At 36.5% G+C, this 23,344-nt stretch overlaps 2 protein-coding genes across 3 annotated transcripts; both read right to left on the reverse strand.

The window, feature by feature from the left end:
• Nucleotides 1–2,702: 2,702 nt before the first annotated feature.
• eef1a2 (eukaryotic translation elongation factor 1 alpha 2) lies at nt 2,703–10,392 on the reverse strand. Its single transcript, XM_067370571.1, has 8 exons — nt 10,265–10,392; nt 9,186–9,380; nt 5,874–6,053; nt 5,393–5,689; nt 5,126–5,276; nt 4,708–4,964; nt 4,385–4,619; nt 2,703–3,324 (listed from the first exon to the last, which is right to left on the reverse strand). The coding sequence occupies exons 2-8, from the start codon at nt 9,327–9,329 to the stop codon at nt 3,197–3,199; spliced, it is 1,392 nt and encodes a 463-aa protein (XP_067226672.1). The 5' UTR covers nt 9,330–9,380; nt 10,265–10,392; the 3' UTR covers nt 2,703–3,196.
• A 1,305-nt stretch (nt 10,393–11,697) lies between these two features.
• On the reverse strand, nt 11,698–23,092 carry mrgbp (MRG/MORF4L binding protein). 2 transcript variants are annotated; one of them, XM_067371835.1, is made up of 6 exons: nt 22,884–23,092; nt 22,259–22,380; nt 17,738–17,819; nt 17,566–17,640; nt 17,218–17,366; nt 12,398–12,566 (listed from the first exon to the last, which is right to left on the reverse strand). In XM_067371835.1, exons 1-6 carry the CDS (start codon nt 23,017–23,019, stop codon nt 12,549–12,551), a joined length of 582 nt encoding a protein of 193 aa, XP_067227936.1. In that variant the 5' UTR covers nt 23,020–23,092; the 3' UTR covers nt 12,398–12,548. The 2 variants fall into 2 exon arrangements, with proteins under 2 accessions (XP_067227935.1, XP_067227936.1); XM_067371834.1 differs by lacking the exon at nt 17,218–17,366 and having other exon boundaries at nt 11,698–12,566; nt 22,884–23,091.
• Between the last annotated feature and the right edge of the window lie 252 nt (nt 23,093–23,344).

A 23,344-nucleotide genomic window follows, 5' to 3' on the forward strand; every position in this document is an offset into this window, starting at 1 on the left:
TAAGGGATCTTAAGACCAAGACCACTAGAGCAAGACTCCAAATGATGACCATGTGAAACACTGAATTTACTTGACCAATTTGAATTTTCTTTTATAGGTACAGAAGATACATTTATGTACACTTTTGGTACACTTAAAAAAAAAATAGATTTTATGATATTGTTCAGTTTATTTAAAACTCATTTTTATTTAACACCATTGTATTAGTTTTCTCATTCAAACAATTGCATTGTGTTAAACTGACTTGAAACAGTTGTGTTTTGGCTCAACTCCTTTTTTTTTTTTTTTTTTTTTCATTTTGAAAGAACATGTTTCAATTAAGTAAGCCAAAAATAACATTTGATCCTTGTTCAATTTACTTAAGTAAATTAAATAAATCCAACACAGGACTTTCCCATCCCATTATGCTTTGCAATGGCTGGATAGGGAGATTAAATGTTGAAATAAAATGTTATTTTATGCATTTTATTTTATCAAGATGATAAAATTGGGAGACTTGTTAATGTTTAATGTTCTTTTATGACTGTATTTAAAGGAGTTTCTGGTATGTAGTGCTTTTTGGAGGTTACCATTGTGGTTAAGTGTAGAGCATGTGCTTGGGTTGAGGACCTGCTAACAAGAATTAAAGTTGTTTTATTAATAAAAAAACAACCATTTTGGGCATGCCATGGATGTAGCAAAACAGTCTTCTAGCTAACACCTAAAAATAAAAGTATTTACAGAGTAAAGATTGTATTAAAAGTATTATACTTAAATAACTTTTGTAAAAGTTGTAAAAATTGATCTTGAATACATTCACTAAATAAACTAATCAATTAAACTAGATTACTTATTTGATTTTTTGTTTGATATTTATTTTAGGGTAACTGAACTTAATAGTTTTGGACAAATTAATAATGTTAAAGGGATAATTCACCCAAAAATGAAAATTTGATGTTTATCTGCTTACCCCCAGGGCAGATGTAGCTGACTTTGTTTCTTCAGTAGAACACAAATAATGATTTTTAACTCCAACCGTTGCGGTCTGTCAGTTGTATAATGCATGTCAATGGTAACACCATCTATGAGAGTAAAAAAAACTTGCTTAGACAAATCCAAATTAAACTCTGCGGCTCATGAGGACACATTGATGTCCTAAGACACGAAGCGATCGGTTTGTGTGAGAAACCAAACAGTATTTCTGTCATTTTTTACCTCTAATACACCACTATGTCCAACTGCCTTGAGCACACTCACGGTACGATGGCTGATTAAAATGGTACTTACTTGCGCTTATCCAGATTGTTCAAACTGACTTAAAACTAAAAGATTACGTTTTCTCGTGCAAACTCATTCGGCAGTGGTGACTTTCCACGTATTCCCAACTTCGGAGCTTGCTCGCCTGAAGTTATGGTTGATTGCTCTTCGGCTGGATATCAACACACCCATTAACGTACTAAAGTTGTTGAGGGTCTGCAGCGATCATTTTTCCCCTGATGATTTTACAAACTCAGGAGAGGATCATGTACGACTTAAACCATCAGCTGTGCCTATGGTTTTTCCACATCTAACTGAGGTATGTGAACAAGATCTTTGTATGTGTCCTTTTTATTTGTAAAGCTGCCCTTACGAAAAGTAACAAAATAAAATGAAGTTTTATTTACCATGTTTTTTAGTGGTTTACTTCCATTTGTATAACAACTGTTGTACTACAGGCACCATTTTTAAACTACGCCAGAGCGCGTACACACTTCACGCACCGGATGCCGCGCGTGCGCTCAAGGCAGTTGGAAATGGTGTATTAGAGATAAAAAATTAAATAAATACTGTTAGGTTTCTCACACAAACTGATCGTTTCGTGTCTTAGGACATCAATGTGTCGTCATGAGCCGCAGGGTTTAATTTGGATTTGTCTGTGCATGTTTTTTTTTACTCTCATAGATTTTGTTTTGCATTATACAACTGACAGACGGCAATGGTTTGAGTTAAAAATCATGATTTGTGTAAGAGACAAAGTCACCTACATCTTGGATGCCCTGGGGGTATGCAGATAAACATCAAATTTTCATTTTTGGGTGAACTATCCCTTTAACCTGACTCAGCTAAATGGCATTGAATTAACCTTATGTAATAAACTTAACTTTACTGAAATATTGTTAATTAAATGCAACATAATCCAGTTACGTGGAACCTGTTGACATACAAAAATTAAGCAAATCCAATGTATCATTTTTTTTTTTGAGTGTACCAATATGTACCTTTGAGGTAATAATATGCACTCTTTAACATTAATCTTGCACAAAAAAAAAAAAAAAAAAAAAAAAAACAAATAAATATATATATATATATATATATATATAACACTTAATTTTAGCATTTATTCTTTCTTTTGAGTGTCATGGCAAAGCATGCTGGAAAATACAAAATCCCAGCCCAGTTTCAGGTATATTTAAGTTTGTCTAAATTAAACGAAACAAGTTCATAAAATTTAAAACAATAAAACAATTCAGATTACCTAAATTGTGTCAGTTTCATGAACTCAAAAGAAAAAGAAAGTTGTAAATACTCATAAAAGTTCATTTGATTGAACTCATTTGTTTAATTTGAGTTTGCCCTACTCAAACCAATTAAGTATTTTGAGCATTAGGGTTTATGGTGTGTACAAAGGTGTATCTTTTGAAAGGGTACCACCCCAGTAACAACTTTTGTATCTTTTTTCCCATTTTATTTATTCGTCACAGGTTTCAGCTGCAAGGGTCTGAAAGGAGACAAATGGTGCTTTGGATCGATTAGCTTCTTATCAATGTTATAAATTATACAAAACTTCAGCGGTTTATTTCCTTTGGACATCATAATTATTGTTATACTGGTCAAAGTGGAGTTTTCCACTTATTTCTTTACACCACACACACACACAAACACACACTCACACATTACTCAGCAATACCAGCTACATTCATTTAACAGATGCCGTGCATATATCCAGACAGACATCCATGCAACTTGTGTACGGGTCTGCTATTAAAAGTGAATATACAGTGCAACCAGTCAAAATGTGTTCACGTCAGTCTTTCATTATTTCCTTCAGTCGATCAAATGTTGGTTCGAGAATATATTTCAAGCACACGGGGGGGGGGGAGACTGAGCATGCCCAGATGAAGGGGGCATGTAAGCTGGGGCGAGGCCTGAGGTGACAATGTAATTTGGAGTTTCAGATTCATTTGCCAGATTTTTGAGCTTTCTGGGCTGATTTAGTCACTTTCCCACTGCCGCCGATCTTCTTCTCCACGCTTTTTATGACACCGACTGCAACAGTCTGTCTCATATCTCTGACAGCAAAGCGTCCTAGAACAAAACAAAAACATATCTTTTTAATGAAAATTGCTTGATGAAAGGCCTAGTGTCTTTTCTGAGTGGTGTGTGTGTGTGTGTGTGTGTGTGTGTGTGTGTGTGTGTGTGTGTGTGTGTGTGTGTGAGCTGACTAAATACCCAATCACAGCCATCTATCAGGATTGTGCCTTACAGAAACAAGATTTGCTTGGTGAAAACTAATTTTAATGGAGATTTTAGGGGAAAAATAATGAGAACAAGATGCAGTAAAAATGATATGTTGCAGCAGGTCAAATGTGATGCGAGGCGGTATAATGAAACAGGCCTAATAACCAGTTTCAGTGGAATTGCAGCATCAGAGGAAATGTAATCCAGAGAAAGAAACATGAACATCATGAACTCATGTTTTCAAGAAGAAGATGTGGAGGCTCAACATCACTGATGAGTCAGACCTTTAACCTGACAAAGATTGCAGTGGATCTCATTAATCATGAGACTGAGTGACTAATGGTAATTTAAGCCTGAGACGCCAATTCCAAATAAGTATGACAGACCTCAGTACAGGTTGCTTGGTTCTTGTAATTTGAGAAGAACAAAAATTAATCATCATGTCTTTTTCTAAAGCCTTAGATATAGAAATTATTTTACAGGGCATGAAAAAAACCTCTAAAAATATCAAGGAACTAATTAGCAGAGCCATGTACAAGGTTTATTATATCTCCTCCTCTTGATTATGTGTAGGCTTCACATACAAATTGCTAAAGCCATTTTAAGTAATGATGTTTTGGATATTAAAATAAAAAAATAAGCAAAACAAAACAAACCATAAAAGATAGCAAATCCACGCAAAGCAAAACAAAACTAAAGACAGCTAAACAAAACAAAACGAGAAAGCAAAATATCAAATAAAAGAAAAACTAAACTAAAAGTGAGGTAAACAAAACTAAAAACAGCTAAAAAAAACATAAAAGAAAGCAAAACAAAAGCAAAGCAAAACATCAAAGAAAAGAAAACAAAAGCAAATCACACTGTGATTCATAAGTATTTAATGTAAGGTTGGGAACCGGACACATACCCAGTGGAGGATACTGAGAGAAGCTCTCCACACACATTGGTTTTCCTGGGATCATGTCTACAATGGCGGCATCTCCAGACTTCAGGCTTTTAGGGTTGTCTTCCAGCTTCTTGCCTGAACGGCGATCAATCTTCTCCTTAAGCTCAGCAAACTTACAGGCAATGTGAGCGGTGTGACAGTCTATGACAGGAGAGTAACCTGCGCTGATCTGACCTGGGTGATTCAAAATGATGACCTGATAAAAAGAGAAAGAGAGAGACAACAAAATCTAGGTATCAAGAAAGATATCGAGATAAACAAGGTGACAAAGAGTGTTGTCCCACCTGTGCTGTAAACCCTGATGCTTCCTGGGGCGGGTCTGACTTACTGTCCCCACACACGTTACCTCTCCGTATGTCTTTTACAGACACGTTCTTCACGTTAAAGCCCACATTGTCTCCCGGCAGAGCTTCGGTCAGAGACTCGTGATGCATTTCCACCGACTTCACCTCTGTAGTGATGTTGACTGGGGCAAAGGTCACCACCATACTTGGCCGCAGGACACCCGTCTCCACTCTGCCCACTGGGACAGTCCCTATACCTGAGGAGAAAAGACATCTCTGAATAAGCATGTTCTGAAAACATAGTGGTGTAGCAAGTCATAAAAGCTTTTTAAACTCAAAAAATAACCACAAGCTGATCTTAAAAATGACATCACCCCATAAAATGTGGTTATGCACGAATTGAGTGGGTTAATCCCACCTCCAATCTTGTAGACGTCTTGTAGAGGTAGACGTAAGGGTTTGTCAGTGGGGCGTGATGGAGGCATGATTGTATCGAGAGCTTCCAGTAGAGTAACGCCACTGGCATGCTGCTCCTTCCTGTCCAGCTTCCAGCCTTTAAACCACGGCATCTGCACAGCACAAATGAGATGATTTTATTAATCAAAATTGCTAGCAATCTGCCAAGTGCCAAACGGTATGAGGTCTTTGTAGAAAACAAACACAAACACACGCCAAGTAGACTCACATTTGAAGATGATTCCAGCATGTTGTCACCATGCCAACCTGAAATTGGGACGAAGGGTACGGCGGCTGGGCTATAACCGATCTTTTTGATGTAGGCACTGACTTCTTTAACAATCTCATCATAGCGTTTCTCACTGTAGGACGGCTCAGTGGAGTCCATCTTGTTGACAGCTACAATCAGCTGCTTGACGCCCAGCGTGTAGGCCAGCAGGGCATGTTCCCTCGTTTGCCCATTTTTAGAGATGCCTGCCTCAAATTCACCCACTCCAGCTGCCACAATTAGAACAGCACAATCCGCCTGGGAGAGAAAGGATGAAAGCAACAGTAGTTCACCTACAAATGAAAATTCCAATCCAAAAACATGTGCCATTATACTTATGCAGGAGAGAGAATTTTGAAGAATCTTTGCTTTAGGTGGGGATGTTCTCGCCAAGCATCACTATTCTTGTACATTCTTTTAATTGAGTCAGAACTGTCACTACCTGAGACGTCCCAGTGATCATGTTCTTGATGAAGTCTCTGTGTCCTGGAGCATCTATTATAGTTATGTAGTACTTGGTGGTCTCAAACTTCCAGAGTGAGATGTCTATGGTAATTCCTCTCTCCCTCTCGGCCTTCAGCTTGTCCAGAACCCAGGCGTACTTAAAGGAACCTTTTCCCATCTGCCAAAACAAAAAATGTGAGGGTAAAAGGGGAAAATGCCTTCACTGAATAAATAATAAATACACATCCCTTACACATCTGAATGGTTGCATGTAGGTGCTTATAAATAGGAAATGATATGAAATATGAAGCTTATTCAATATCCTTTAAAGGTTTTTTTTCCCCCCAGTGCCTGGCCTACTAGAAATCCAGTAACTTGATTTTCCTCTGAAGTGCTCATTGTACCTCTAAAAGCTCACTGGCAACTTCACATTGTGCTTAATCCCGGGTTATCATTGTTCTAAACCCTGCTTTTAACCCTAATTAGAGAAACGTTTCGATCATGTAACTTGTGAACCCTGAGCTGTTTACTGAAATGTTTTAAATTCAAATCCTGCAAGTGTTTATAAATGATGCCTCAATATTGTGCCCTCAAGCTTGACACTTGCTCCAGAGATCTGTTCCAATAATAAATATGTAATAATTTTCACAACAGAAGGTTGTAGGTTTAAATCCCATAAGGGTCAACACACTATGCCTCAACATTGTGCCATTCAATAATTCACCTACTCCAGCTGACTGTCCTTGTAATAAGTCTCTAAACAATTTTCACAACAGAAGGTTGTAGGTTTAAATCCCATAAGGGTCAAAACACTATGCCTCAACATTGTGCCATTCAATAATTCACCTACTCCAGCTGACTGTCCTTGTAATAAGTCTCTAAACAGTTTTCACAACAGAAGGTTGTAGGTTTAAATCCCATAAGGGTCAAAACACTATGCCTCAACATTGTGCCATTCAATAATTCACCTACTCCAGCTGACTGTCCTTGTAATAAGTCTCTAAACAATTTTCACAACAGTAGGTTGTAGGTTTAAATCCCACGAGGGTCAAAACACTATGCCTCAACATTGTGCCATTCAATAATTCACCTACTCCAGCTGACTGTCCTTGTAATAAGTCTCTAAACAATTTTCACAACAGTAGGTTGTAGGTTTAAATCCCACGAGGGTCAAAACACTATGCCTCAACATTGTGCCATTCAATAATTCACCTACTCCAGCTGACTGTCCTTGTAATAAGTCTCTAAACAATTTTCACAACAGTAGGTTGTAGGTTTAAATCCCACGAGGGTCAAAACACTATGCCTCAACATTGTGCCATTCAATAATTCACCTACTCCAGCTGACTGTCCTTGTAATAAGTCTCTAAACAATTTTCACAACAGTAGGTTGTAGGTTTAAATCCCACGAGGGTTCATATGCTGTGCCTCCAGCTGACATTCATTGTAAAAAGTATCTTAACAATTTTCACAACAGTAGGTTCAAATCCCATAAGGGTCAATACACTATGCCTCAACATTGTGCCATTCAGTAATTCACCTTCTCCAGCTGATATTCATTGTAAAAAGTCTCTTAACAATTTTCACAACAGTAGGTTTTAAGTTCAAATCCCAGAATGGTCCATACCTTGTGCCCCTGAGCAAGGCACTTGCTCCAGACAACTTTTACTCTTAAAAATTGCTTAACAGTTTTCACAACAATCCAACACAGTCCTGCTCTGAAAAGGAAGCTCGTAAGTCAGGGATGGGCAATTTTGGTCCTGGAGGGCCACTGTTCAGCAATGTCTAGCTCCATCCCTAATCAAACACTCCTGCCTGTAATTTTTAAAGAAACTCTGAAGATACAGGTTAGAATTTTCATGTGTTTGATTAGGGATGGATCCCTCCAGGACCAGAGTTGCCCATCCTTGTTGTACTGTAGGTAAAAATCCCTGCTGAGAGTGATGATGTTCAGTCAAGGTTACTAAAGCACCTAATCTTTAGTAATGCTATAACACAGATCCAACTGGCTTCTCTGTGCACACAATGTTTTGCCCCCTACATTTTGCTGTATGAAGAACAAGTTACCCTCAAAGACAGAGGTGAGTTTTGCACTTCACTCAGGCCTCATACTCACAGTTTAGTGTGTGTCAAGTACACTGTAAAAAAAAAAAACAGTTTTTACAAAATAATTTTGGCAGCTGTGGTTGCCAGAATAATTTTGTAAAAAATACAGAAAAACTGTAAACACATTTACAGAACAAACTGTAAAATTTACAGTATAAAACTGTAATTTAAGAAAATTTGAATGTAAACCAGTAAATTCAACAATGCACACTACTACTAAAATTTGTTTTGTTCCTTTAACATATACTGACAACCACAATAATAATGCAGGTGGTAAAAGAGAAAGCCACATGACGAATCAGAGTTCAGCACAAGTATCTTTTCCACAAGCTGAAGTATTTACTATAATAAAGAAGGCGCACAGAGTCATTCACGCAAATGCAAAACACCATCATGGTAACCCACAATACTTAAATAATGCAATAAACTTTAATTAAACAACAGATGTAGTAACATAAAACCCTAATGAACATAACTGATAACAAAAACTATTAAGAAACATGATTATTTAAACAAAATACTTTCAAATGTGGAGTGTCACACAGGGAATTGTGGGAACATCATTTTACAGATTTTGACTGTAAATTATACATTGATTTTGTCCTTTTTACTTATAAAAATCATAAAATTTACAGCATTTTACTGTGAAAATTGCATGAATGTCTGGTTAGACATATATAATACGGGAACTTACTGTTAACCTATTTACAATATTTTACCATTAAAATCACATTCATTTTTTACAGTGTAGACTGAAGTGCAGGGCCTGACTAATAGTTCTGTTAGCTCCAGAAATCCATTTATCATTTCCTTTCATCTCCAATGGCATCTTCCAAGGAGTATATGTCTTAATGTAATTACACAGCAAGCCTCCCTTTGCTCTGAGCGGAGATGAAAGCGTAGTGTTATGCACAATAAGAGTCTTACATAATTATCCTACACTGTAAGTGGGTTGGAATTACCCATCATTCAGCACAGACCACAATTCTCACAACACATTAGGACATTGCTATGCCAATGAGTTCACTTAAATTTAAGTGAAAGGTGCAACTGAACTCCCAGTTTTCCCTTGATCGATGTTCATCTCTTTACCAACTAAAAATTATGCAGAATCTGACTTCGAACTCATCGTACTCTCAGCAATTTGACTCCACTTGAACACCAAAATCGAATCGAGTTGAAAAACTCTTGAGACCCTGTTTACCTCAGCAGCCTCTTTTTCAAACTTCTCAATGGTTCTTTTATCAATTCCTCCACACTTATAGATGAGATGGCCAGTGGTGGTGGACTTCCCAGAATCAACATGGCCAATGACCACAATGTTGATATGGATCTTCTCTTTCCCCATGATGACACAGGACAGGAAGAAAGGATGGAAACGGATGGAGCTTTCTTCTGTCTACAACCGTGGAAAGTGAGACAAAGAACATTTGTACACATAGACACAAACATGTACTTTCATCCTGGAACACAATTCAGTATTAGACAGTATTAGTTTTTTTAGAGCACAGCAAAGCTATTCATGGTAATTTCTGACCAACATAAAAAGGGAAATATATCAGATACAAATACAATACATATATGCAATTATACAAATATATATTATTTGAAATGTCTCAACAATTGTCATAACCAATACATACGACCGATGACTTGATCTCATTAAATGAGATCAATAGTTTAAGAGGAGATAACCTTGCAAAATTACAATCTCAAAACATTTTTTTTTTTCAGACAAAAGATTCATAAAATACCTTCTCCTAACATTTACAAAACTTAAAGTTTACATGGCCCTTGCATCATCTGTAAGATATATATATATATATATATATATATATATATATATATATGGACCCTTGGTTCTCAATATATATTTGCGTCAACATCAACTATTGTTTGTAGCCTTTTGTAAGTCCATCAATTGAGTGTCAAAGCAGGGTGTAACAATCTTACCTCCATTTTGGGAAATAACTCAAAATGTTTCAGTTTTTTTTTGTGTGTCAAAAACAGAGGGTAGCTTCCCTGCTTAGGACAAACCAGGGACTCATGCGCAACTATCACAAAAGCCTACAAACAGTCTTTGATGCTGAAGGAAATAACCCAAAATTAAGATGCAAGGGTATGTGAACTTCTGAACAGAATGTGTAAATTGTTATTAGTTTGTCTTATGCCAAATATCTTCACCAGGTAAGTACTAAATAAAAACACAGAACAGAAAAAAAGCTGTCATCCTTTATGAGTATAGTTAGTCTTATCAACAGAAGGATGTTTGTGGCCTCTTACCTGCAGCTGACAGACGGACCCTGTTCTCCCCTCAGCAAACAGACACTCTGTGCTCCTGCAAAGGTGGCGGCACAGGCACAGTCCAAGTCTGTGTGCGTAATGAACTCACCCCACTTTGATACAGCAATGCGGCACTCAAAGTGGGGGGAGGCTGGTGGAGAGGGACTGCAGTGAGACAGCTGCAACAGCAGCAGAAATGAGCTGAGAGGAAGAGTAGGAGAGATGAAGGAGGAACACACTGGAATAGAGCAGTGTTCAGTGACTCAGCATGTTATCCTGAATTATCTCCTGCTGGAGAAGAACTGGATTGGTTCTCTGTGTGGGTCTGAATGTACGTTTGAAATATGACACCTGTCAATACAAATTAGTAATATAATTTTGTTTGTATTATTATTAGTAACAATGTTTATTACCAGGTTACTCTAGATGGAACACAGTTTAAATGATCTCAATATGATTAGTTAGAAAAAAATCATCACAAGGTTCTGATCAGTTTCCTAGTCTGTTCTTGAGACTTTCTGAAGTTGATCATTTCATAGTAAACCTCATTCATCAATAAATTATATTCTTATGCTCATTTTGTTCAAATGCAATGTGCATTTTGGTTATCTGAAAAAGCAAGGAGATAATGGTAACACTTTACAATAAGGTTCATTAGTTAACATGAACTGTAACTATACAGCATGTATTAATCTTTGTTAATATTTATTTCATCATTTACTAATTCATTATTAAAATCTTGTTAACATTAGTTAATGCACTGTGAACTAACATGAACAACTGTATTTTCATTAACTAATGTTAGCGAAGATTAGTAAATACAGTAACAAATGTATTGCTCATGGTTAGTTCATGTTCATACATTAACTAATGTTTAACTAATGAAAATTATTGTAAAGTGTTACCGAGATAACAGTAGAAAACATTTTGACTAGGTCTCTGCGCTCTCAGACTTCATTTTGTCACTTATGACATGATGATTCGATGCTCAAAAAACATTTTATTATTATTATTATCAATGTTGAAAACTGTTGGATTGCTTAATTTTTGTGGAGATTTTTCAGGATTCTATGATGAATAAAACAGCATTTATTTTTAATAGAAATCTGTTGTAATGTAAAACTCTTCACCCTCATTTTTTAATTAATTTAGTGTGTCCTTGCTGAATAAAAATATTAATTAAAAAGTAAGTATCATCTGTTGACAGAGGAAAAGAGAAGCCAGTGTTCCTTGAAGCACCACTGGATAGTTTGTTTCTAAATAACTTTAAAATAATCTCCTGTGGCATCATAACTTAAAATATTTCTTCTATATGGCATCATTTATATGTCTTATTATAGACCAGAAAATGATCAAAAGGGTCCCTGACATATTAAATATTGTTGACTGTCAGATTGGGAATTAAGAAATCAAATCAGACCAACATTGTTCACAATAATGTTTTTTAATCAGGGACACACTCCTGATGTGCTTAACACACATTTGGTCAAATAATTCAATCAAGCATGTCTCAGAAACAGTGTAAATATCCATCACTATTTCCTAAGCATTTGATCAATGACCGTCTAATAGGCTAACAGAATCAGCTTATTTCATACAGTTAATAACAGACATCTAGCTCAACTTATTTGCAGTGCAAGTCCTATTAAATCACACAACAAACTAGTTGATTCTCAGGTCCATCTCAAAAACAATGGTTCGGACAAAAATAAAATAAAGCTACCACTTAAAATTCCCAGAAACGTTTTTCCTTTTTTAAAAAAAAGTCACTGTTTTGTTTCCAAACTCAGCAGAGGAAAGCTTATTAGTTTATCATACTTTCCCCCATCAGTCTAGTCTCTGATCCTACACAACCACCAAAGACTTCCCAATATTTCTGCTGTCTTTGTCTGTGGACAGCTCAGAACGCTTAAAGCACAGGAACGCCTCGCAGTGAACCCCTGGACTGCAGATAACGCACACGAACATCACACATCCCCTGCACGTCATTTCACTTTCACATTGGCTCAAGCGCGACCAATATTAGCTACGCCTTTCTCAGTCAGTTCTTTTCAAACATCCGATGTCCCAAGTCCTCCTGCTGCAAGCTGCGGCTACGTCCTGCGGCGCTTGGCTCCTCCAGGACTGGAGGGGTTGCTGGAGTTCATCACCTTCTCCACGGCTCGGCTCCTCTTCCTCTTTTCCCCGGCTGATTCTTTCGACCCGCTGCCCGTCTCACCGGAGCCCCCCCTCTCGGCCCGCTCTCTCTCTTTCTCGCGCCCGCTGCCCGACCTCTCTGACATCTTCACGGAGGAATTGCTGCCTGAAGAAGGGAGAAGGAATGAGAAAAAAAAAAAAGAGTGGGATAAGGGAACGCAAAGAACAAAGCATTAATAATATAACAAAAGAAACAAAAGAAAAGCAAAAAAAAAAGGAAACGCTATATTTTAGTGTCCTTGTTACATGAACTTGCTGTAGTAATAACAATAAATTATGCATAATTACATGCAACTACCCTAAACCAAACCCTAATCTTAACCCTACAGTAAGTACATGTATTGAAGCGTTATTACTAAGTACTTAAATGTATAATTACACTGTAATAAGGACACCTTAAAATAAAGTAAAACCAAATAAAATGGTTATTTCCACCAAATTTCCATCATAATTAAAAAGTGTTGTGTGTAATTTCTGCACCACTAGACTACATTAAATGAAGACTGACATTAGTTTAACCAATAGTAAAAGTTAGTGGCAGAACAACCTGTTTGCCCAAACAATGGAAGACAGAGAGGGGAAATTGTGCAGAAAACAAGCATTGATTTTACAATATAGTTTGGTGATGCTAGTCACACAGAAATTACACACTTCACCTTTAAATTCACGTCCAAAATACTGGCATTTATAGTTTGGACAATCAGTTTTCTCTAATCTAAAAACCATGAATGTATCCTCCAATCCAAATATGTCCTTCCATTAACAAGTGTTCAGAGAAAGGTCAACCACGATTACATAACCAGCTTTACGTAATGTGCTGTCATGTCAAAACACAATTTGCCTTCTTAAGAATTCAAGTATTTTAAGCTCCAAGAATGTGCTGACTTCCTAAATAGACTTCCTAATAATCTCTTCAAGAAAATAAACTTTTGAAATTGGGAGTATTGATATGATTAAATTCATTAACCACAATTAATTTTGTGATTGCAGAAGTTTCAACAGCTATATGTTCTTCAGTAAAAATCCTAGTTATTGTGGATTTCAGAATCCATCTTGTTTAATGTGTTTTAATTAATTAATTTATTTTATTTAATAATTTAAATATGTTTTTGGTGCCTGATGATCATTGGTCTGCTTTGCCTTGCCCAGCTGGTTGAGAACCATTGACTTAAAGGGTTAGTTCACCCAAAAATGAAAAATTTGTTATTAATTACCCTCATGTCATTTCAAACCGGTAAGACCTTTGTTCATCTTCTGAACAGAAATTAAGATTTTTTTGATGAAATTACCAATTTCAAGGCCCAGAAAGGTAAAGACATGGCTAAGACAGTTCATGTGACTGCAGTGGTTCAACCTTAAATGTTATGAAGCAACGAGAATACTTTTTGTACTCAAAAATAAAACAAAAATGTATTCAACAATTTCTTCTCTTTACTTTTTTTCAAAAAGTATTCTTGTTGCTTCATAACATTAAGGTTGAACCACTGTAGTCACTGTAGTTTTTATTACCTTTCTGGACCTTGAAATTGGTTAGGATGTTGCAGTGTATAGGGAGATCAGAAAGCTCTTCTGAAGATGAACGAAGGTCTTGCGGGTTTGGAACGACATGAGGGCGAGTAATAAATGACAGAAATTAGATTTTTGAGTGAACTAACCATTTAAAAGGTGAGCATCAAGAAATGCTACCAAGTATTAATTTCACCATTTTTCATGTGCAAAACCTAAAGTCCTGAAGTCACTTAAATACTACTTCAATATTTATAAACTTGCTTATAAGCAAATGAAAGTAAAGTAAATAGCTCAGTAAGTCACACACATGAACAGCACTTAAAATATAAGTTTAAGCCTTTGCTCATAATGAGTTCACCAATATTTCAAAATATATCTATGAAGTAGCAGGGACTAGACTGAAACCCTCGTTTTAGCCAAATTCTAAGACAGCATTGTGAAAAATGCAATCCAAGAATGCAATGAGTTCTGTGGAGAAAAAAAAAAATCCTAGACAGTGTACTAAGCGAGAGAAATGGTAATGGTTTACTCCCATTCAGTATTTTACCCAATATTTGTGTGTACCCTGTTTACTGTTGCGTTCACGCCGTGTGATAATTACTGCAATTACTAGATGACAACCAGAGACTTTCTATTCTGTGCTGTTCATTTCCTCGGACTCTGAATTATGCATTTCTATGGCTATTAACACCAAAATGAATCTTGTAATTTGAGTAATCATCAACAGTCATTATGCAAATGCCTTAATAAAGTTATAGTTTATTTAGCAGGATATTACATAGTTATTCAACTCTGTGACAGCTACAAATACTGTATGTTTTTTTTTTAGATCATTCTTGCATGTATGATTATCAGTAGTCAATTATAGAAATTATTAAACAAATGTTTTAAAAAAATTACTTAACTATTTTACTGCTTGAGTCACTGTCATTTTGAGTGTTTTCACATGATGCTGTAGTGGTCAGGTGGTTGAAGTAATCAGAAAAGTCCTCTATTAGGACGTGAATGCAAGTCAGAATCTTGTAATTATGATAATTCAAACATGGCGTGAACGAAACTTCTGCTTATGTTTTTAGCTTAGCAACATGCTAACACAACGTTTTTGCATGTCGTCACCTATGTAGAGGGTTCTAAATCGGTCCCTTAGAAATTTAGTCACATGTTCTTAAAGAGTTAGTTCACCCAAAAATTAAAATAATGTCATCTTATTACTCACCCTCATGTCATTCTATACCCGTAAGGCCTTCGTTCATCTTCAGAACACAAATTAAGATATTTTTTGATGAAATCTGATGGCTCAGTGAGGCCTGCATAGCCAGCAATGTCACTGAACTTCTCAAGATCCATTAATGTACTAAAAACATATTTAAATCAGTTCATGTGAGTACAGTGGTTCAATCTTAATATTATAAAGCAACGAGAAAACGTTTTGTGCACCAAAAAACAAAAACAAAATAATGACTTTTCAACAATATCTCTTGATGGCCGATTTCAAAACACTGCTTCGCATCTTTTGTTTCAATTCAGTTATTTGGATCGCGTGTCAAAATGCCAAACTGCTGAAATCATGTAACTTTGGAGCTCAGAATCGGCCAATTGTCGCTTTATAATATTAAGATTGAACCACTGTACTCACATGAACTGATTTAAATATGTTTTTAGTACATTAATGGATCTTGAGAAGTTCAGTGACATTGCTGTCTAGAGGCCTCACTGAGCCATCGGATTTCATCAAAGATATCTTAATTTGTGTTCTGAAGATAAATGAAGGTCTTACAGGTGTGGAACGACATGAGGGTGAGTAATAAATGACAAAATTTTCATTTTGGGTGAACTAACCTTTTAAGAATATGTATTTTTTCTGAAGAAAATGAAACAAGCTCCAAGATTGTGCTTACTTCCTAAATATAATAATCTCGTCAAGAAAATAAACTTTTGACCTAAAAAATAATCACAATCTCATAATAATTCGGACAATTCCAACATGGTGTGAACACACATTATGCTTATTAGCTTGTGTTGTTAGCTTAGCAACATGCTAACACAACACTACTGAAATTGAGTTTTGTGTGAGCTTTAAATGTGCTATTTGTAGTATGCTGCTGCCAATGAAGAGGGTTCTAAATCAGTCATTTAGAAAGTTAGTATGCTGCCTAAGTATGGTGCAAAACACCAGGTTTTGGAACAGAACTTGTATCTCTGATGCTTTTAAAGCCTAGAATTATATGTTTAATAACCACATTTTACGGTCTGCTTCAACAACTATCAATTTTCAAATTAATGGTCAAAACCATGTGTATTATTTCTTCAACCTTGCTACCAGAAACATTTGAAAAACTGGTGAACTAGAGCTGCACAATTCTGGTTTAATTGAAAAACACAATTATTATTATTTTTTTTTTTAAAACAGAACACGATTGTCAACAAACAACTAAACAAAATAACGTGTAATTCACTAAGGTTCTGATAAAATGTTAATTTCTGCTGTCTATTTAAAATTTTTAATCTGAACGAATCATTTTAAAAATCGGTTTGAATGAATGATTCAATGACTCATAAATACTTCATTTGTTTCATTACTGGTTGAATCAGCATTTTTGAACGAATTTCTTGAATTAATGATTCAATGCCAAATACATTTTTTTAAGTCACTTGACGCCCCCTAGTGGCTTAACGATGTAATCAATACAATCATTAATCGTGCCAGGTTACTTTCAAAAGGTGATTTGCTCTATTTTGATCGCTACCGCAGACATCAGTGTTTATATCCAAATTAAAAACTACTATCCTAGCTCTTCTGTGATAATATGAATATTTGTAAGAGAAATAACAAAACTGTGTGGTTGAAAAGACTTTGTGAAGCCGTTTCTTACCTACACATGATAACTGCTCTGCTGGCTCAGCGACACAGATTTGATTGTTACAGTGTGATTGTCAAAGGTTTAATAGACACAGATGAATCGTTCTCACTTAGGAAAGAGATCGCCTGAGTGTTTGAATCAAGATCGATATCTTTTAACAATGAATCGTGCAGCTCTATGGTGAACCTTTCTGCAAGCTTTTTCATTGTCATATATAGCGACTTTGTTCAACAAACCTGTCAAAGCGAACCCTTAACATGCCATGCTTCATGCCCCCCCCATACACACAGAGAACAACAACAAGCTAGGGTGCACAGAACACATAAAAAAAGACAAAAGAGAAAGAGAAAGAAGGACAGCGAAAGAAAGACGAAGAGAAAGACGCACATGGTCAGAGGTCTCTGAAGGCTGTCTACAGAGGCCTCTGGTAATGAGCTGGTCTGTACTGAGCTCAAGCTGGAGTTTTGGAACAGAGCGAAACGTTTTCTTCTGTCCATACCTCGCAAAATCCTGGCCAGCCATACTGGGACCCAGACCTTTGAAAATGAGACACAAATGACCAGTGTGAGCCACGCTGAGCGTCACGCCAACGGAAGAACGATCCAGAAAAAAAAGTGATGCAATGACGCAGGTTTTAATAGACGTCTTACGTCAAAAAGAAAGAGAGAGAGAAGGAAAGGAAAAAGAAAGGGGTGAGTAGATGAGAGAAATAAAGAGAATGAAGGAGGAGAGAACCTTCTTCATGGGTTGCAGGCGGGTCACTCTCTTCTTTGAACTCCTCCTTCACGTCATCTTCTGATCCCACTTTACCTGCGCAAAGACAAAAAAAAAAATAGTTTTTAACAATCAGTAAAACCAAACAGATCAACTGTGGATGATCTCAACACAGAAACTAAGAGCAGCTCACCTTCTTTGACATCCTGTATGATCTCTTCAGGCAGCACAAAGCTCTTTTCTGAGTTTGGAAACGGGAGTATTTCTGATTCATGCTGCAGCAACAAAATGTAATTTACTGATTAGCTTTGAGTAGTATTGTAGCAGTAAATGTTATTTAGTCCCATTGGAAATTGCAGAAAAAAGAAAGAAAAAAAAAGTTTCAGTTAAAAGGTGCAATATGTAAGATTTCTGTCCACTAGAGGTCACTAGAGGCCTATTCAAAACAAAGGCGTAGCTTGATGACGGCAAGTTTGAGCCCAGAATCTTGGGACATGTGGTCTTCACATCACAGCCGGTGGAAATAATCGAGATAGGACTCGGGAAGAAATCATGTTCATGGATGTGATTATTAACGTTCCTGTAGTATGAAGCAGAGCAGGAGCGAGTGTTGTGGAGCTGAACGAGGAGCTGGAGCGATTGATCAACACACGCCTCACGAGCAGCGGGACTTTTATTATGACACAGTCGCCGGCGCCGCTTCCGCTTTTCCGGTCATGAGTATGAGGAAACACAGCTCTGTTTATCATATTAGATACATTTGAGAGTGTTGAAAATGATGTTATAACGTTACTCTGTGCGTTCACTCGGCGGCTGCTGTGAGACACTGTTACACACTGCAGTAAGATAGATCCATTTTACAATATCAGATTAAATATTGGATGGCTTGTGTTGATAAATGGCATGCAATTAATTTTAAAATGTATTGTATGATGGAGAAAATGCTGTATTACTGTTACTAAAAATAAAGCTGCATCTGATTATGCTATGTTAGCTACTTCACAAAATACTGTGGCTGTTTCTTAATATGCGTTTTTCAGCGATCTTGCGTCCTTGTGTTCTTGCTCTACGTCATCATCAACCGTCAAAGTTCGTTCCAATACTCAAGAACGGAGGACGCATGAAAGTACCTGGATGTGTTCTTGATATCAAGGATGCAGCGAATGCAAACTTGAGAGAATCGAACCGTTAAAAATCCCAGAAGACGCTGCGGGCAGTCGACATACGGAAGCCTGTAAGCTTTAAAGGTGCTAAAGAGGATGTTTTGTTTTATACATTTTTGCAATATTACTTGAAACTGTCTTTACTAACTGATAAAAGACTATTTATTAGGTGCACTGAAAGGAATAATATTAATATACATCATCTGTGCACGAGGTAGGGCCTTTAAAACATCAGCCAATCGTTTACGCGATCATCGCATAAACGATTGACCCTCTGGCTTGTCAATCACTGCCATTACGTCCCTTGAGAGAGACGTGCGCGGCTGTGCGCTCCAGTAACTGTTACGGTAACTGTAACATGCAGTGTTTTTGTCAGGAGACAGGAGTAACAACTGCAGATTATAGCTGTGTCCCAATTCAGGGTCCGCGCACTTCAAAGTGCATGAAAGGGGTGGGGTTTTGGAGTGGAGGGTTGCCAGGTCTGCGCAACAAAACCATCCCAAAAGTAGCGCAATCACAGCACAGTGTAAAAGTATCCCAATCCCAGACATGGCAACAATGAGCCGAGCGTCATTACATGGCTATCGGCTGTGTGACAGACAGCTGACAGTTGACGTTTATGTGTGCATTTTAATGTTTAGGACTTTTTGTTGGGTTTTGACATCATGACATGTTTCACTGCCGGCGACGACGGGACACTGGACCAAAATATGTATGGTTAAACTATGTAATGTTAGTTTTATATCGTTAGCAACTAGTTAACCTTGTTTGCTTTTTATGTTAAATTATGTTACATTTATGTTAACTGTGAAAATATGTATATTCATATTTATACATTTACTCTGTATTTAAGTCTGAATTTAAAGTACAGTACTTTAGGATTTTATTCAACTGCACTCCATCTCAGTTGTTGTTTATGATGTTCAACCTAAGTTCTGTTGTAAACAGTTGGACTTTATGTAATGTATAGAACGATGTATTTTAATGTAAAAATATTTAATTTACAAAAAATTATTGTATATGTTGTATATGTATAATGTTTCATATAAAATTATAAGTTGCATAAAAGAAATAAACAATGAACAGAACAATTATTTTATTTACAGACATGAACATGCATAAAAAAATTATCGAACAGAAATTATAGTAATTAGAAATTACTCTGGCTCATTTACAAATAAATTACTTTACAAATATAATGTATACAACTTATGCATTTCATTTTTAACTTACATCACAAAAATAAGCTGTACAGAAATTAGGCTGTTTCATTGACAAGGTGACATTTAAATAATACTGATATCGATACATTTTAATGTGCCCATTTAATGCACTATTCTGTTCTTGAGAAAAGTGGGGGGAAAGCGGACTTTGAAGTGCGATTCACCGCGCCGCGAGGAGGGCTGACGTAATTCGAGAGCGACTTCAAGTGCACCCTCTCCGTTTCCCAGTGGAATGAAGCACCGATTTCAAGACACTTCGCGGTCTACACTATCCCACAATTCATTGCGCGCCAGTGGCGACAGGAGTTCTGTGTGAATTCACATAAATGCCCCGTGTTCACCAATATCTAAATCAAACTGTAATATCTGGTTTTCATACATACAGTATTTGTCTCTGAGATGGAGTGCAGTTGAATAAAATCCTGAAGTACTGTACTTTAAATTCAGACTTAAATACAGAATAAATGTAGAAATATGAATGTATATATTTTCACAGTTAACATAAATTTAACATAATTTAATATAAAAAAGAAAACAAAACAAGGTTAACTATTGCGAATGATATAAAACTAACATTACATAGTTTAACCATACATATTTTGGTCCAGTGTACTGTCGTCGCCGGCAGTGAAGCATGTCAAAACCCAATAGAAAGTCAAAAAACTTTAAAATGCACACATAAACGTCAACGGTCAGCTGTCTGTCACACAGCCGATAGCCATGTAGCGACGCTCGGCTCATTGTTGCCATGTCTGGGATTGGATACTTATACACTTGTGCTGTGATTACACTACTTTTGGGATGGTTTTGTTGCGCAGACCTGGCAACCCTCCACTCCAAAACCCCACCCCTTTCATGCACTTCGAAGTGCACGGACCCTGAATTGGGACACAGCTAACGAGTTACCTGCGGTGAGTCCGACATAATGAATCCACTAACACGAGACAGAGAATGCCGGTGGTAAACACTCGTGTTCCAATACTCGTGCACGAGTTTTGGGAGGCGTTCCCTCAAAATGAGCTGTGAAGGAGGGGGGTTGTTCTTTAAATGCACTCATTTAAAAAACTCACTGACAGTCTTTGGTTTCTCAGTCGACGAAAAGATCCTCTTTAGCACCTTTAAAGTTCTCGTTCTCACTTATGAGATTCCCTACAAGCTCGCAAATACGTGACGGCTCGTGAAAGTAAACTGTTTGTTTTGCTTAATTTTAATAAAGTGATAACCTGAAGAAAGCCTGTAGTATTTTATTGGGCTATAAATAAGAATCTTAACATTGATAAAGCATGTAACACAAAGGCTACTCATTTTCATAAATATATATAAAATTATATGAAAACAATGTCTATAATAATATGAAATAAATCTTTTAATAGGTTATGACATTTGTTTGTGATGATATGTTGTATTTATTGTGCATTAGCCACTTATAATATGCTGGGATGGTCAGTTGAGCAACAAGATCGCAGCACATCTCAATTCTCAAGTCCTTCCGAGTTCGTTCTTTCAAGGTCGCCTGGCAAGACCGGACTCCACGAGAACGCAAGTCCGTTCTCTGCGTTCTTGGAATTGAGAAACAGCCCGTTTTTCCTTTGAGGCATGGTAAAGCATGGTACTCACAATAAAAAAAATAAAAAAAAAATCAAGAAAATTAGATTTAAACATTAAGACTAAATGTGTTCAGCTATATAACAATAATTAGTTTTCTATAAATATATCAAAACAGATGTTCCCTTGTCTATTAAAACATGTAATATATTAAAGCGTCTTTGGTGTTTCCATGGTTTCAACAAAATAAAACCAGAGACCGAGGGTAAAATTGCACTGGCCTAGTGGTTTTTGGATATTTTACCACAAAAATCTTACATATTGCACCTTTAACTATAATAAACCTGGGTCCTTCACAATATTAGGATCAGAATGTCCAAGGCCACTGGATTATTTTATTTACAACTGTCCTTCTAGAAAACATATTTTTCTAATTTTATCATCAACATAACCATGAGAAGTTGAATTGAACGATGTATTTGAACATCTGACTGTGTCACAAATGTGTTTACTTGATTAGTTACCTAAAAATAGCGCAGAATCTTAAATATTAGTTATATGTTTTACATTATAACCTTTCATTGTTTTAAAAACCCAACAACTTTAATTATTTCCAGGTTTTGGAGAGATTATTACTTCCACGTTTTGGAAATAATGTAATATTTCCATTTTGAATCCCAGATTTTGACTTTTGGATACCACATATAATATATCACATTATATTATGATGATGATGATGTCTATTGCATGCAATGAATGAATCTCATAAAATAGTTGTCTTACCAGCGCTTGCATGTCATACATGGTGCTCAGGTGATCCCAGATGACTTTAGACGACACCTGCCTGCCGATGTTCTGACTGAACTTATCCCGAATGCAGATCATGTGGAAATGACGATTCACTCCTGGAGATGTGAAACAGTTTCACAAGAGACACTCTCCTTACAGCACAGAAAACACCTTTGTGTTGATGTAGATTAGCCTAGCCATAATGCTATCATGCTAGTTAGCAGCCGCGCTAACGTTTGCTAACATGTCAACAGATGTAAGCTAGTCTACTGCCTCCGTAAACACAATATTATTAATTTCATAAAATAGTCCAACTCAATAATACTCTAAAATAATAAAACCGTCGATTACATGTAATCGTTATATTAAAATGGTCTTAATTAGCGACTGGACTGGATAAAGATCACTAAAACGCTTAGATAAACTCTAAAATGCTTTATCAGTATTTTAAAATCTGACTGTTGTTATGAAATAAATGCATTATTGATTTTACATCTTTAAAAGGCGAAAAGGAGCACATGGTCCTTATTTATGATGTTAAGTTACATCGTTTCACGTGTAAAGTCTATACACGGAGATCAGGCCTAGTCACATCACTCAAAAGATGAATTCATCTTACCTACGGGTTTATGACCCAGCATGGCGTGAAAAAGACACACTTCTACTTCTTGACTCCATACTATCGATTCCTCGGCGGTACAGATACCGGTTTCTGCTTGTTTTTCGTCGGATGGCACAGTCTCGGCTTCCCCCATGTTTCTGCACTGACACAGTCACAGATGAGATGTTCCCTCACTGCTGCAGCTCTATCACAACCATCACATAATAACGCGGATTAATGTAGACTTAGTGTGTGCTTTCATTAAGTGTCCACCTATCTATTTATGTATATGCACACACACAATTTAATGCAATGCATATTTTATTGTTTAATAAACGATACAAAATACACTGCATAATTTCAAGGTATGCACTTTTATTTCTTTATATATATACAAAAGTAATATGAAGCTCTAGGATTAGCAGTTAATTTGAAGGTGAATTTAGGCTTCACCTGTTCTTAAATGTTTTCAATAAACA

This window comes from Chanodichthys erythropterus, chromosome 20 (assembly GCF_024489055.1).
Source record: "Chanodichthys erythropterus isolate Z2021 chromosome 20, ASM2448905v1, whole genome shotgun sequence".
Taxonomy (NCBI): Eukaryota; Metazoa; Chordata; class Actinopteri; order Cypriniformes; family Xenocyprididae; genus Chanodichthys; species Chanodichthys erythropterus.